Here is a 12152-nt window from a genome sequence, read left to right as displayed (position 1 = left end):
GCAGGTGCAGAAGGGCACAGGCGGAGGGTCTCCTTGAGAATGGCGTCAATATATTTGAGCTTGTTTGCGTTCATCTTCATCATGTCGCCACCCGATTCGCCAATCACGTTTTCCGCCTCCTCGCGTGCTTTGCGTAAAATGACCGGGTTCTTGAGCATAAAGTAAGTCGCGAAGGAGAGCAAGCCAGAGGTGGTCTCATGGCCGGTGATCCTGGAGGAGATACAAGCACACGCCGCAGCCGGAGAGAGTGTCAGCTATAATCTACTCCTCTTGTGAAACTGCCACCTGCACTCACAAAAAGGTAACCATTTGATAACGGATGTTCTCGTCAGACAAAGCTTCTCCCGTCGAAGGGTCACGGTCCAAGAACATGTTGTTGAGCGAGTCATGCGCATCAGGGTCTGGGTACTTGCATCTGGCCTCAATGATTTCGTCGCACTGCTTGAGCAAGGCTTGGATGTTGCGAGTATACTCGGCGTCGCTCATGAACATCAGCTTCTTGAGAATGCCCGGGCGTTTGGCACGCGCGCTAGATTCTGAGGAGCGGGTCAGGCAGGCGTTTTAGCGGGACTCCGTCCAGAGTGAAGGCTTCAGCAGGCACACTTACCTTTGAGCAAGGAGGCCATTGTGCTGATGAATGGGTGTGGGGTGGCCGAATGGAAGCTGTTGAAGCGGTACTTGAAGGTGCACCACGCGATTGTGTCCTATTGCAGCGTAAGCACAGAAGGGAAAGAAAAGGGTCAGAATTGTTCTTTCCTTCTTTTAGCGCGTGCTGTAGATATAAGCACAAAGGTAAGATTGGTGTACTGCTCTGCAGCCTCGAACGGCTGACCAGCATGGTGCTCCCAATGGAGAAGCATCTGACTGATGACGTCCACCATCATGGGCTGCATCTTGCGGATGGCCAGCGGTCCAATGGCAGGAAATAGGATGCGATGAGCGAGACTCCAGATCGGCGCATCTCCAAAGGCTGTGAAAAGACCGTCGCCGGCGAAGTTTCGCACCTCGCGCAAGGGGCGCCGATACCTTTCTCGAACTTGCCCCCATCACAGGCGTGGTCGACTTGCTCATGACTGGAAAGGAAGACGGTGTGCTGGTCGAGCAGATGAAGCTGGTAAATAGGGCCGTAAATCGCGCTGAGCCGGACCAGGTCGGGAAGGCTCTCGGTGAAGTGGATATCGGTGAGGTTACTGGTCAAGAAACGCTCCGCGGGCTGGGGAATCGGCCGGTGCTCGGCTGCCTGGCCTTGCGAAACAGCCATGGCGAAAGGGTGAGATGAAGGGATGGAGGATTAGGCAAAGCGGCGCCAGATGCTGCTTATGGTTCAGTCGGATGTCACAGAGCAAGCTGGACGTGGAACGCATTGACGAGAGCATTGGTGTCTCCAGTCTGTGGACTGTGGAGCCGGTCTAATATATATATCTACACTCAAGGGTTCTAGGGTATGCAACAAAAGCAGCTTGCGTGCTACTTGTACTACACACGCTTGCTAGCATGGAAACTATGTCACTTCGTATGGGCGGTGCAGTGCGGCGCAACTTTGCGCCACGCTCCATGTTGCAGTCCACGCACAGCCACGGGCGACAGGCAATCCTCCACCCCAACTCACAGTCTCGGGTCTCGCCACCCGCCTGCCGGCTCCGGATGTCTAGCCGGATGTGAGTTCAAACTCGTGTATAGGGGAGGGTTCAGAGGAGGTTTCACGCATCCTTTTGCCGGGCTTGCAGCTTGCGAGCACAACTTCCTCCTGCGAACAACATACTGATTTCGCCAGCCCCATCGGCTATTTTTTTTATCTACTCTGAACGGATCCAATGGGGTCAGCACGCCGCGAATAGCCGCGGCCTGCGCTACAAGCTGTCCGCGACGCCCCGCTTCTCGGCGGACTTAAACTATTCTCACCGGCGTTAGGCATGCACAAGTCACTGCCATGACCCTCTTTGCGGCATCAGTCTAGAAGGCGCCTCCCACGAAGCCCTCGAGTAACACGAAAGCCAGCATCCTGTCACTTTGAAACTTCGCGGCTGCCATCACCCTCCGGGTATGGTTGTATGCGATTCTCTTTGTTCTGTCTGCTTTCATAGTCTCACTGATTCACACATACTCTTGTGATGCCCAGCCTATTCGCGTTCAGCCTTTGTGGCCTTTGGTGATGGCAAGAAGAATTAAATCAAGACCGGAAAGTGATTGGTGGCGACGCAATGCAAACACACAGGCGGCAATGCTTGTTCAATTGAATTTAGCGGATGTTGATCGCTGGCAGATTTGAAGGCAAGTAGTGTGATTGGAGAGTCACCCACGTCTATGATAGGCTGAGGCCACCGAGCCTTGCGATGACACCATGGATGTGATTGGCAGAGGAGATACGGTCATGTGGAGCCTTCCCGGTCTGGCGATGGACTAAATAATGGTGGGAGTTGCTCGTTCGCGGGTCGATTCATTGAGCAATGGGGCAATATGAGAACCATCGAAGGGAGTGTGTGGGTGGACTTTTCCAAGATATTTACCTGAAGTGAATCAGACGTCTCCTCCTTCCCTACCCTCTTCTCTCAAAATGTGACCAGCCGCGACATCCGGGGGTATCAGCCTGGCTTGGCAACTTCCTCCACGTCCCACGGATGGCAAAGCAAACCAAGGACCAGCGACGAGGTGCTCGAGGGCCTGGTGCTTACCTTGTATAGACCCGGTAGACTTGGTACAATTCATGTGAACTTGCAGCTCTCAATGCAAGTCGGGATTGATCGATTTTTATGTTTGTCGGCTGGCTCTTTGGGATCCAATACTTCCAAGTGGCACATGCCAAACGCCTTTCGGTTACGACGCTCATCATCCTTTCCATAAAACTCCATGATATCGATTGCTCGCACTTGCTGCTTCCCTTGATCGTTCAACCAGCGGCGCAACCCTAAATATCAGAGGTGTGATAAATATAATACTCTCTCCGTTCTTCCCTATAGGAATGCAAGGCGAAGAGGGGAGAGCCTGTGTCGGACGGCGGACTCTAGGCTGTGCCGACTACCTCTGGCTCGTGCTCGTCATGTGTCCGAGAGAGACTGGAACGGACGGAGAAAAGTTGACTCGAGGCTGTTAAGGCATCCAGAGAGCACCGGGGTCCGAACGGAACAGAACAGACCAGTGCAAGGGAGGCGCGTCATTACGATATACTACTACATTTCACATTCGAACTGGGGCCCGAACGCGAATTCCAGCCCAGCCAGCCGGACACGGGTCGATCGATCCGTCTGGAGATCCTCCCTGGACGAGTCAACGGGTCTGACGATAACAGGCAGCCTGTGTGCGGGCAGAGGGAAGCGAGCACCCCCCGCCATCTGATGCCACGCCAGGTGTCTATTGGCTCAGTATCTGGCGTACGAACTGCTCGTAGTTGATATTTCCGTCACTGTGTAGCGCAGCGCAGATTCGATTCAATCGGGCATCAGCAACAGCTCTGCGTGCATGCTTTCCTTTGCCCTCTCGGGTCTAACACTCACGGGCCGACCTGCACGCCCTTGAGCAGCTCGTCCACTTCCTCATCGCTCAGCTTCTCGCCCAAGCTGGTGAGCACGTATCGCAACTCGCCCGCACCAATGTACCCATTTCCTTCCTTGTCGAATACCTGGAAGCCGCGGATGAACTCCTCCGGGGTGCCTGCAGGCTTGAAGCCGTTCGGCCGGTGCAGGATATTGAGGAAGGTGTTGAAGTCGACTGTGTGCCAGAGTCGCAGAGGTTGATCGATCAGCTTGCATTTCCATCCCAACGTAGACAATGCCATGCACGGGACTCTTCCCACAATCCTGTGTACGTTGCCTTTCCGCCTTTCGTTGAAAGCCGCATCCGCCCCGCGCCCTAGCTCCCCTTCCAACTTGTTCCCACAGTTTAAGCTCCCAATCGCGAATACAACTCGTCTCTTCAGCTTCCAACCGCTAATTGATAAGCTTTGCAAAATAAATTTCGCCCGCCGCCTTCACATTTCGGGTGTTTCTGACGTAGAGACACGGCAGCTGCGGACAGCCGCATGGAAGAATAAACATTTCCTCACTTGCAAAGAGCTCGCCTATCTGCGCATCCACCGAGCTTCCTCAATAGCCATCCACTCCCGCCCCTTATTGACATCGCAGCGTACACCGCGTATTAGAGCGCCGAGGTGCTGCTCGCGCCTCATATACCGTAAAGGCGAATTATCGAGGGGTATACCGACTGCCATTCGCTCTCACACCCTTCCTTATTCACTGAGGTTCATAGCCCCTTCGGAGAGCGTTCATGCATCCTCGACTCACTCTCTTTTGGCGACTGCGCCGCGAGTTCACCAACCTCCGCCTGCGTTGGGTTCTGTCCGAGGGCGCGGAGCAAGTCGCCGAGCGACTCGCGTGCGACAGTACCGCTGCCCTTCTTGTCGAAGAGCGCGAAGGCTTCCTTGTACTCTGCATCGGCCTGCGTGGATGCAGCCATCAGTAAGAACAGTAATACGAGCAAGGACGATGATATCGTGCGAATCGTGAAGAGGTGGTGGATCGCGGAACGCATAGACGAAAGAGCGTAAGCATGGTTCACGCAGAGAGCACAGCATGCAACCAAAACACCTACCATCGTGGATATGTCTGTCTTATCTGAAAAGAGGCGCGTACAAGCGGTCGACGTAAACATACAGTTTGTATCGAGAGCGAACACGAGGAAAGAATGACAGAAGAAGGGTGGGTGGCCTTTGGAAGGGCGATGAGATGTGCTGTTGTTGGTGATGTCGGCGCGGTGGATACTGAGTGACTGCGCGTGCGCGCTCGGGCCCCTCATTCCTCGCTTAGCTGGTTGGTTCATATCCTCCTGAACTACATTTAAACATCTTCGACTTGGTTCCAACTGTGACCTTCCTTTTCGTTTTGCGACTCGCCTGGATCACCATACTCTTCACATAACTTTCTTCTGGTTGAGTCCCAAAGTATGTCTTTTCACACCACAAGCAAGTTATCATCCTTTACCAGCGCTACAGCCACCACCAGGCTCTGTGCAGAAATGGCCTCTTCCATTGCGAGCACATCGCGTGTGCTTCTCTCCCGGCACAGCGTCCGGCCTTCCTGGGAGTGCATCTGCCCCTCGCGCTTCTCCAGAAGCATCACCTCTTCCACTTTACTCGGCGCAGAGTCGCCCGAATCGCCAGCACGAGCTCATCGCCCTTCTTCTCCCAGTTCCAGCACGCCGGCAGAGCTTGCTCGAGTGCTAGGAAACAAGACTGGGGAGGATGTACGACCGTCCAGCTTCTCACCTGGAGCTTCGGCCACTCGCGCTCGGCGAAGGACGTTCGAAGCACGCCAGGCCGCTGCGGGCCGCGTACAAGGCCTCTCTAACGGTAGTGCTTCTCCTCCTTCGCCCGGGCAACAACAAAATTCAGTCCGAATGCCCAGCGAGCGCTTGGCGCAGCCTCTCTCCAACCCTTACCTTCAGAAAAGGCCAGGCTACACCCCAGACAACATCCCGCCAGCGACGAACCCGCTTCTCGCGACAATCGTCGGTCTGCTAACGAAAGATGGCAAGAAGGCCAAAGCGATGCGCCAAGTCTCAGACGTCCTGGGCCATCTGATGCGTGCAACCAACTCGTCACCTTTGCCCATCCTCAGCGCCGCCATCGAGCTCGCATCACCGCTAGTGCGCATGCAGTCGTCAAAATCAGGAGGCAAGCAGGTCCAAGTGCCGCTGCCGCTCAACGAAAAGCAGCGCACGCGCCGAGCAATCGTTTCCATCCTCGAGGCCAGCAAAAAGAGGGGTGATGCAGAGCTCAGTGCAAGGGTAGCAAGAGAGGTCATCGCTGTCGTCGAAGGGAACAGCAGCGTGCTGCAGAGGAAGGAAGAGATCCACAAGGTTGCGCTGGCGAACAGGGCAAATGCCTCGGTCCGCATCTGAGAATGTACATAAGCAGCTGCCTTGTCTCATCTTCAAGCTTCCCTCGTTCTCGTATGAGCCCGAACAAGATGCGCTTGTTGAGTTTGACGATTAATGAACGTAGTGAAAGACTACACTCTTTCAACAACATCCGGACACATGTCAGTGACAATGACGCTCTAGGTTGACATGGGGGTCATCAGCGGGCAAATTTGCGATGGACCATCTTGAAGCAGACCACGAAAGGTCGCGTCCGCATTATGTATCGTAGAGAGTCAAAGGGCGCTCGAAATATGAAATATAGTACCTTGACTTTGTCGGATGTTCAGTACAATGACCTTTTCGGGGGCTCCATTCGCATTTCGATTATTTCCGAAGAAGCTGTAAACGCAAAACGCTGATGGAGAGAACATGAGGAGCCTTCTACATACAAGCAACATTAATTGTGTGTTGAAGTCGTAGCCTTTCATTCCGAGCTTGAGACTTGCGGATCGTCCACTCAATTCTAGTATCGGCATCGACTCAAGCTGGGTTCATCCCATCGAGAAAGACTGACTTCTCAGCATCTGCATGTGTCCACCAGGAAGTGTAGCTGTTAGTTGCTCAACGACGACACCTCATGAGTCATTCGCGATTTGGCGCGCTGCCCCGTTGTCGACGACCCAGCGAACAACAAGCTTGTCGGCTCCCAAAGCGCAGGCATCGGCATGAGACCTAGTCGTTAAATAAATATATATTTGACGCCCAGTGAGGAGACGATGCGTCACGATTCTAGGTCTGAGCCGCATTTTTCTGACTCCATCTCTTGCACAGGGGCACACAGAAGTCTATCGTTTGAATGAACATGTACGAGCTTCTCTTTAAGGAAAGGTGGTATTATCTGAGTACCCGGTGACGGTTAATCTCGTGGCATTCGTGTATCACCCGTGTGGCGTGCAGAATTCTGACAGATCACTCGAGCGGAGGAACATTGCCCATAAACTTAACTGTCCCGAGCTCAGTAAAAGAAAATGCTGGGAAGGCAATCGGTGCCCAACAGAAACCCCTTCGACGCTGCGACGAGGCGCTTCGACCAACGGGTGGGTCGGACGACCGCGCAAGCCCCGTGTACTTGCGATTCCTGCCAAATTTTCATGGGGTGATTTTCTGTAGTAGATGCAAGCTCTTGTTGCGATGGTATTGGATGCCTGGCCCTACGGATGACCAGGTGTTGATGCCCAATAACAACCAGTGCTGGCTGTATGGTCGTACCTCGTATATATATATATATATGGGTTCGTCTCCCCTGAGCCAAGCACAGCATGGAATGGAAATGGAATAGACAATGTGTGAACTGCACTCTGGGAGGTAAGATGGATGGAGGATGAACAACGAATGATTTGGGCTTGGTAAACGATTGTGTTTCTACCTTCGCTGAAGGACGTCAAGCGCCAAGGCTTCAAGGGCCCTCGTGCTGGTGGCGCGAACATCGGAAATATTAAGCAGAAGACATGGCACAGAAGATCAAACCAACGGATAGCGTGGACGAGGCGTGCAAAAGTGAAGCGACGAAAGAGACTGTAGCGGAGAATGTGGAAGGCAACAGCGGAGACAAGACCTCAAGATCGAAAAGGTCGATTGCCGTAGCCTACTTGGGCCCTGAAGGTACCTTTTCACATCAGGCAGCGACCGCATCATTTTCGCAAGTAAGTTCAGTCGATATTCGATACCAGGCGTATCCGAACATCCGCGCCGCATTCGACTCGTTGTCTGCGGCCATGCAGGGAGCTCTCACATTTGACAAAGATGAGGACACACCATCTATGGCCGCCGCGCCGGAAGAGCAATATGTCGTGCTACCGATCGAGAACAGCTTCTATGGACCCGTTAAGGAGACGATGGACTGCCTATATCTCAAGGAAGTTCCTGTGGCTGTGCGACCCCGACCGGAACCAAGCACATCGTCAGTGTCGTCGCAGAGTTCGATAGAAGACGAGAGCGCACCAGCGAACGGTGGATCACCTTTCAGCGCTGCGTCTCAAAATGAAGACTTGGTATTCGACTTGAAGTGCGGCTCGGCGCCGCTGTCCATTCGGATCGTCAGCGGGGCCACTCTGTCAGTGCGACATGCCCTGTTGCTGTCGCCAATGGATGCAACATACCTGCGAAAGAAATATATGCAGGACTTAGAGCATGAAAAAGCTTCAATGAGGCAAAGGATCCACTCTCCTGGAGGCTACACCGCCACATCTAGCAAATCGGATGATACAGCAGAACTATTTGTAACGACTGCCAATGGGAATGGCGAGGATATATCTGACGAGGAGGATATACTTCCTTGCGCGGCCTTGGAGGAAATCTCAGAGGTCGCCTCGCATGAGCAAGTGAGTCTGAGTATTATACCAGCGTCTCAATATGTCGCTTATGCACCCAATTCACGCTTGGCACCCTCACGTGTGATCAATCCCACATCTACTTGACACAGGCTCTTGGACAGTGCAAGACATTTCTCTCAAAGTATTTGCCCAACGCTAAGCGCATCCATGTTGCATCCACAGCACTGGCTGCATCGAAGCTGCTTTTGGGCGCTGATATCCGAGTGGATTCCTACGGCAAACATGAAGCAGACGCAGGCGTGGATTCGAAAGTTGACGCTGAAGGCGTGAAGGAAAGAGCGGGAACGGAAGGGATCCGCGCCGCGATCGCATCTGAGTTTGCAGCGGCGCGTCTAGGGGTGCAAGTAGCACGGTCTGATATACAGGACGCTCACAGTACGTTGACTGCGCCTTTTCGTCTATCTGTGCATCATCGTCTTACGTGCGGCTGATATCTCTACAACGAACAGATAATACCACGCGCTTTATCGTACTAACCACGTCTGAGAATCACGTATTCCGATGAAATGTATACCCCCGCCAGCAGGGCATCAGCTTTAGCATGGATTGCTGTCTACAAATGGCGACAGTGTAGTGATCGTTTGTAGGAGTCTAGTAATACATGAGTACCTTCCAGGCGGAGGAAAACCGTTAAGGAGCGACAGTCGGCTATGTCACTCTTTTGCTCGTGCCTATGTGTGCTGGCCATGCGATTAAGCAGTTAGCAGCGTTAATCGCGACGAGATTTCGGCCTGACCGCGCACGACGTTCGCCAAGTAGGAGACCATGAGAATGTCCTTAAGATGGAGGAAGAAGTCAGTGTCTTTGCATCTTTACGGCACATATGTTCGCCCGCGTGGTTCCCACTGACTTGTAGGTGAGTGTTGAACAGCTCCTCGAGCTTGCTCTCCCCATTCTCATTTGTGGCACTGCCCACGGGCACCTTGCTGATCGCATCCAGGATGAACCGCCCGATAGCCGGATCCCCCCGTCTCTCGCCGCTGATGACTTGCCGCACGTACGTAAGCACTCGATCGAGCTGAGCTTGCACCTGCTTGAGGGAAGCAGCGAGAGCGTCCATGTCGGACATGGGCGTGGAGGTCTGCGACGCCAGCATCGAAAGCGCTGGTCGCTCCGATGGAGAGTAGAAGAGGTTGACAGGGAGTGGAAGGAAAGCAGTGGAGGATGCCTTTGGTGTAAGTCCAATTGGCGACCTGTGGAGAAATTGCGAGAGAAAAAATGAGCTTCAATTGGAGCAGCTATGAACATTATGTCGTCACTCACGAGACCCATGCCCTGACACCCAAGTTTTCATCTTGCAAGTCGGTGTTCATGGTCAAGTGCACTGCCTGCTGAGGGGCTGTCTCCTTGCTGTAAAAGTCCTGAATGAGAGCTGAGTATGAGTTGAGGTCCGAACCAGTCGCATACCAGCCAACAACAACCTCGTTGGGGTTCGCTCGGGTGTGCAACTCTAGCATGCTCCTGTGGTATTCGATCTCCACGGAAACCTGATCTTCCGTCTCATCATGCGGGACAGCAAAAGCGGACCGGATCTCCACCTCGGACTCTGTACGGGTTCCAAGCAACGTGCCGATCACACGAGCGTCCTCGGCATCTGCACGTCGCCGCAGGTAGTGGTCAAGGATGCTGAAGAGTGCGACGGGATGGACCGAGACGCTGGAAAGCGAGCGCGAGTGCTGGGCGCCGGCGCCGACCGAGGGCGGGAAGGCGAGGTTCAGCGCCGATGAAGAGGAAGCGATGAGCGACATGATGGCACTGTGCTTCGAGGTAGGAGTTACGTGCAAGAAATTGCTTGTCAAAACCAGCGCTGCGCTGATGACAAGAAGGTATCACTATCGGTGTGTTGTGGACTACAGAAAGACATGCTATTAGAAGATCTTCTTGAGCGACTGCACCAAATTTTTCGGGCGGAATCCCCCTCTCTCCTGCGCGCCTTTAATGTATATAAAGACATTCTCAATGCACCATACTTTCTCACTCCTTTGGCAAATCCAACCTTCACCTTTTAAGGCGCTCTCCAAATCTCCAGGCAGCACGTAGCGCAGCGAAGCTGGCGGCAAGGCAGATAAGGCGCATCATGAAGATTAACAAGCTCAAAGTGCGGCCGAAGAAGGAGGTGCGAACGGCGGCCTGCGCCGCTGAGTTTGCCACTATGCTCGCATGCTGGGCAAGCTACAATGACCTCTCAAGCCAAGGACAATGTGCCGAGAGTGCGAGGGCTCTGCAGGCGTGCATGCGAACCAAGGTAATCTTTTCTTTTTGGGGCGCAGGCAGCGAAGGAGTCTTGGCTGAAGTACACACTGATCCTTCCCCCGGGGATTGCGTCTCACAGGCGAAGAAGCAAGCGGTCTCAAAGCCAACAATCAATTACCACCTCGCTCGCTTCAGCAAGCAAGTGTGATTTGCTCGACTTTGACTCTCTCAATTCTCCATAGATGGGGGTGGAACGAACGATCAATGCAGGCGCCGCCAAATTGAGCAACGCTGAACGTGCACTAACGGCTATCTCAGCCATATGATGGCACACCGGAGCCTGCATATTGGCTTGCCAGCCAAGCAGTAGCTTTGAATCCTGTCCGAGTCCGTCACGAGCAGAGCCAATTGCAGCTTCGGCAGTAAAGGAAACAATCGAAGCACATCAGATTCCACCCTCTTCATCACGCGTGCCGCGCTTGATGCCATGTTGCTCTGGCTTCTGGCGGATGTCCACCTGCCCCTCATGCAGCGCTTTTGCCTCATCCAACTGTGTACTTTACTTTGTTCGGATGCATCAAGGCGCGCCCGACAGAACGAATAGGTTTGCAAGTCTCAAGCACTTGTTTTCTCTCGCTTATGCAAAATGCGCGTCGCAGAGACACAGTTCCGTTTTGCATACCTCACACCTCAATTCACCGAAATCCATTGAGAACCGCTGACTAGGCCGTGAGCTCATCTTGCGCATGGCACACCAGCGCTCTGGTTATAGCGAGAACGTCCGACTACACTTTTGCAGGACGCAAGGTCATTTTAACTGGCGGAACCAGTCATGCTCCTTCACCAGAGCTAATTGTACAAAAGGGACACCGACCCCCAACCGACCCCCTCCCAGAGGAAAGCAATGGCCCTGCTTGCATCATACACGATAACTTCGCTCGCTTCTGAGAAGGTGACGCCAACCTTCAGGCCGAACAAAGCGATGGCGTTAAAGTCCATCAGTAAGCACAGTTGGCGACACCGCGTCCGGAAGGGCGCGCTGGCTCAGTACCGCTCGCCGAGCCTGGCGCGGAAGGCGGCGCCACCTATGCCATCAACAGAGACAAAAGTTTTCCAGACGTATCCTCCAGGTCGCAGGGGAGTACCCGCCGAGACGTATCCCAAGTGGAAAGGGTACTGACGGCCGAGCATGGTGAGCACAGAGGTCAAGTCCATCTGGATTCCAACTTTTCGAAAGAATGCTGGGGGGTCAGGAAGAGCAACCGAAAGCAGCCCATGAGTGAATTGGAGGCGCAAGCGTTGACGAAAAGGGTCGTGACAAGGAGAATGCCGAAGCGGAACTGAATACAGAGCAAAACATCCCTTTGTGAAGCATGCATACTGCCTAGTATGATTCAGGGATGCCCACCTTTCACTGAAACGCGTCAAAGGGCTGACAACAGCTGGCGCCTGTTTACTCAGCGAGAATAGCCCACCGCAGAGCTTCAGGCAATGGGCTGCGCTCCCCTCCTTTTCCGACTAACTTGAACGCTCGGAGAGACCTTTGGAAGATGAACGATGCCATGGCGGCCGCCGTGGCGCCAACAACCATGACGCGAGCCACAATGACGTAGTTTCTTCGTATGGCAGAAAGCCGTCACGGAAGCTCCGGCGTTAATGAAAAGGATCAGCATTAGTGAGGGTAGTAGGCTCGCACCGTGTTTCGAGAAGGAG

The 12152-nt window shown here is 53.7% G+C and overlaps 6 protein-coding genes across 6 annotated transcripts; 3 read left to right on the top strand and 3 right to left on the bottom strand.

Moving 5' to 3' along the window:
* Window positions 1-18: 18 nt before the first annotated feature.
* On the bottom strand, window positions 19-1261 carry K437DRAFT_276164 (cytochrome P450; the record flags this gene model as incomplete). The annotated part of the gene is made up of 5 exons (XM_013385433.1): window positions 19-210; window positions 296-536; window positions 608-704; window positions 789-970; window positions 1027-1261. Coding segments are annotated over 5 exons (945 nt in total), but the record flags the coding sequence as incomplete, so codon positions are not given.
* A 1735-nt stretch (window positions 1262-2996) lies between these two features.
* K437DRAFT_259257 (putative myosin regulatory light chain cdc4) lies at window positions 2997-4649 on the bottom strand. Its single transcript, XM_013385432.1, has 4 exons — window positions 4585-4649; window positions 4278-4431; window positions 3492-3705; window positions 2997-3400 (listed from the first exon to the last, which is right to left on the bottom strand). The coding sequence occupies exons 1-4, from the start codon at window positions 4585-4587 to the stop codon at window positions 3349-3351; spliced, it is 423 nt and encodes a 140-aa protein (XP_013240886.1). The 5' UTR covers window positions 4588-4649; the 3' UTR covers window positions 2997-3348.
* A 270-nt stretch (window positions 4650-4919) lies between these two features.
* On the top strand, window positions 4920-6174 carry K437DRAFT_259255 (ribosomal protein S7). Its single transcript, XM_013385431.1, has one exon. It carries the CDS (start codon window positions 5008-5010, stop codon window positions 5890-5892), a length of 885 nt encoding a protein of 294 aa, XP_013240885.1. The 5' UTR covers window positions 4920-5007; the 3' UTR covers window positions 5893-6174.
* Window positions 6175-7304: 1130 nt separating this feature from the next.
* On the top strand, window positions 7305-8865 carry K437DRAFT_276161 (uncharacterized protein). Its single transcript, XM_013385430.1, has 3 exons — window positions 7305-8234; window positions 8336-8621; window positions 8696-8865. Exons 1-3 carry the CDS (start codon window positions 7362-7364, stop codon window positions 8749-8751), a joined length of 1215 nt encoding a protein of 404 aa, XP_013240884.1. The 5' UTR covers window positions 7305-7361; the 3' UTR covers window positions 8752-8865.
* K437DRAFT_291751 (Mov34-domain-containing protein) lies at window positions 8796-10079 on the bottom strand. The gene is made up of 3 exons (XM_013385429.1): window positions 9510-10079; window positions 9097-9439; window positions 8796-9022 (listed from the first exon to the last, which is right to left on the bottom strand). Exons 1-3 carry the CDS (start codon window positions 9992-9994, stop codon window positions 8939-8941), a joined length of 912 nt encoding a protein of 303 aa, XP_013240883.1. The 5' UTR covers window positions 9995-10079; the 3' UTR covers window positions 8796-8938.
* Window positions 10080-10323: 244 nt separating this feature from the next.
* On the top strand, window positions 10324-10647 carry K437DRAFT_228308 (uncharacterized protein; the record flags this gene model as incomplete). Its single annotated transcript, XM_013385428.1, has 2 exons — window positions 10324-10491; window positions 10579-10647. The coding sequence occupies 2 exons, from the start codon at window positions 10324-10326 to the stop codon at window positions 10645-10647; spliced, it is 237 nt and encodes a 78-aa protein (XP_013240882.1).
* Window positions 10648-12152: the final 1505 nt, after the last annotated feature.

This window comes from Tilletiaria anomala (genome assembly GCF_000711695.1).
Source record: "Tilletiaria anomala UBC 951 chromosome Unknown K437scaffold_111, whole genome shotgun sequence".
In the NCBI taxonomy this organism is placed as follows: domain Eukaryota; kingdom Fungi; phylum Basidiomycota; class Exobasidiomycetes; order Georgefischeriales; family Tilletiariaceae; genus Tilletiaria; species Tilletiaria anomala.
Note: the sequence above shows the minus strand (reverse complement) of the source record. Positions and strands in the feature narration are given on the sequence as shown.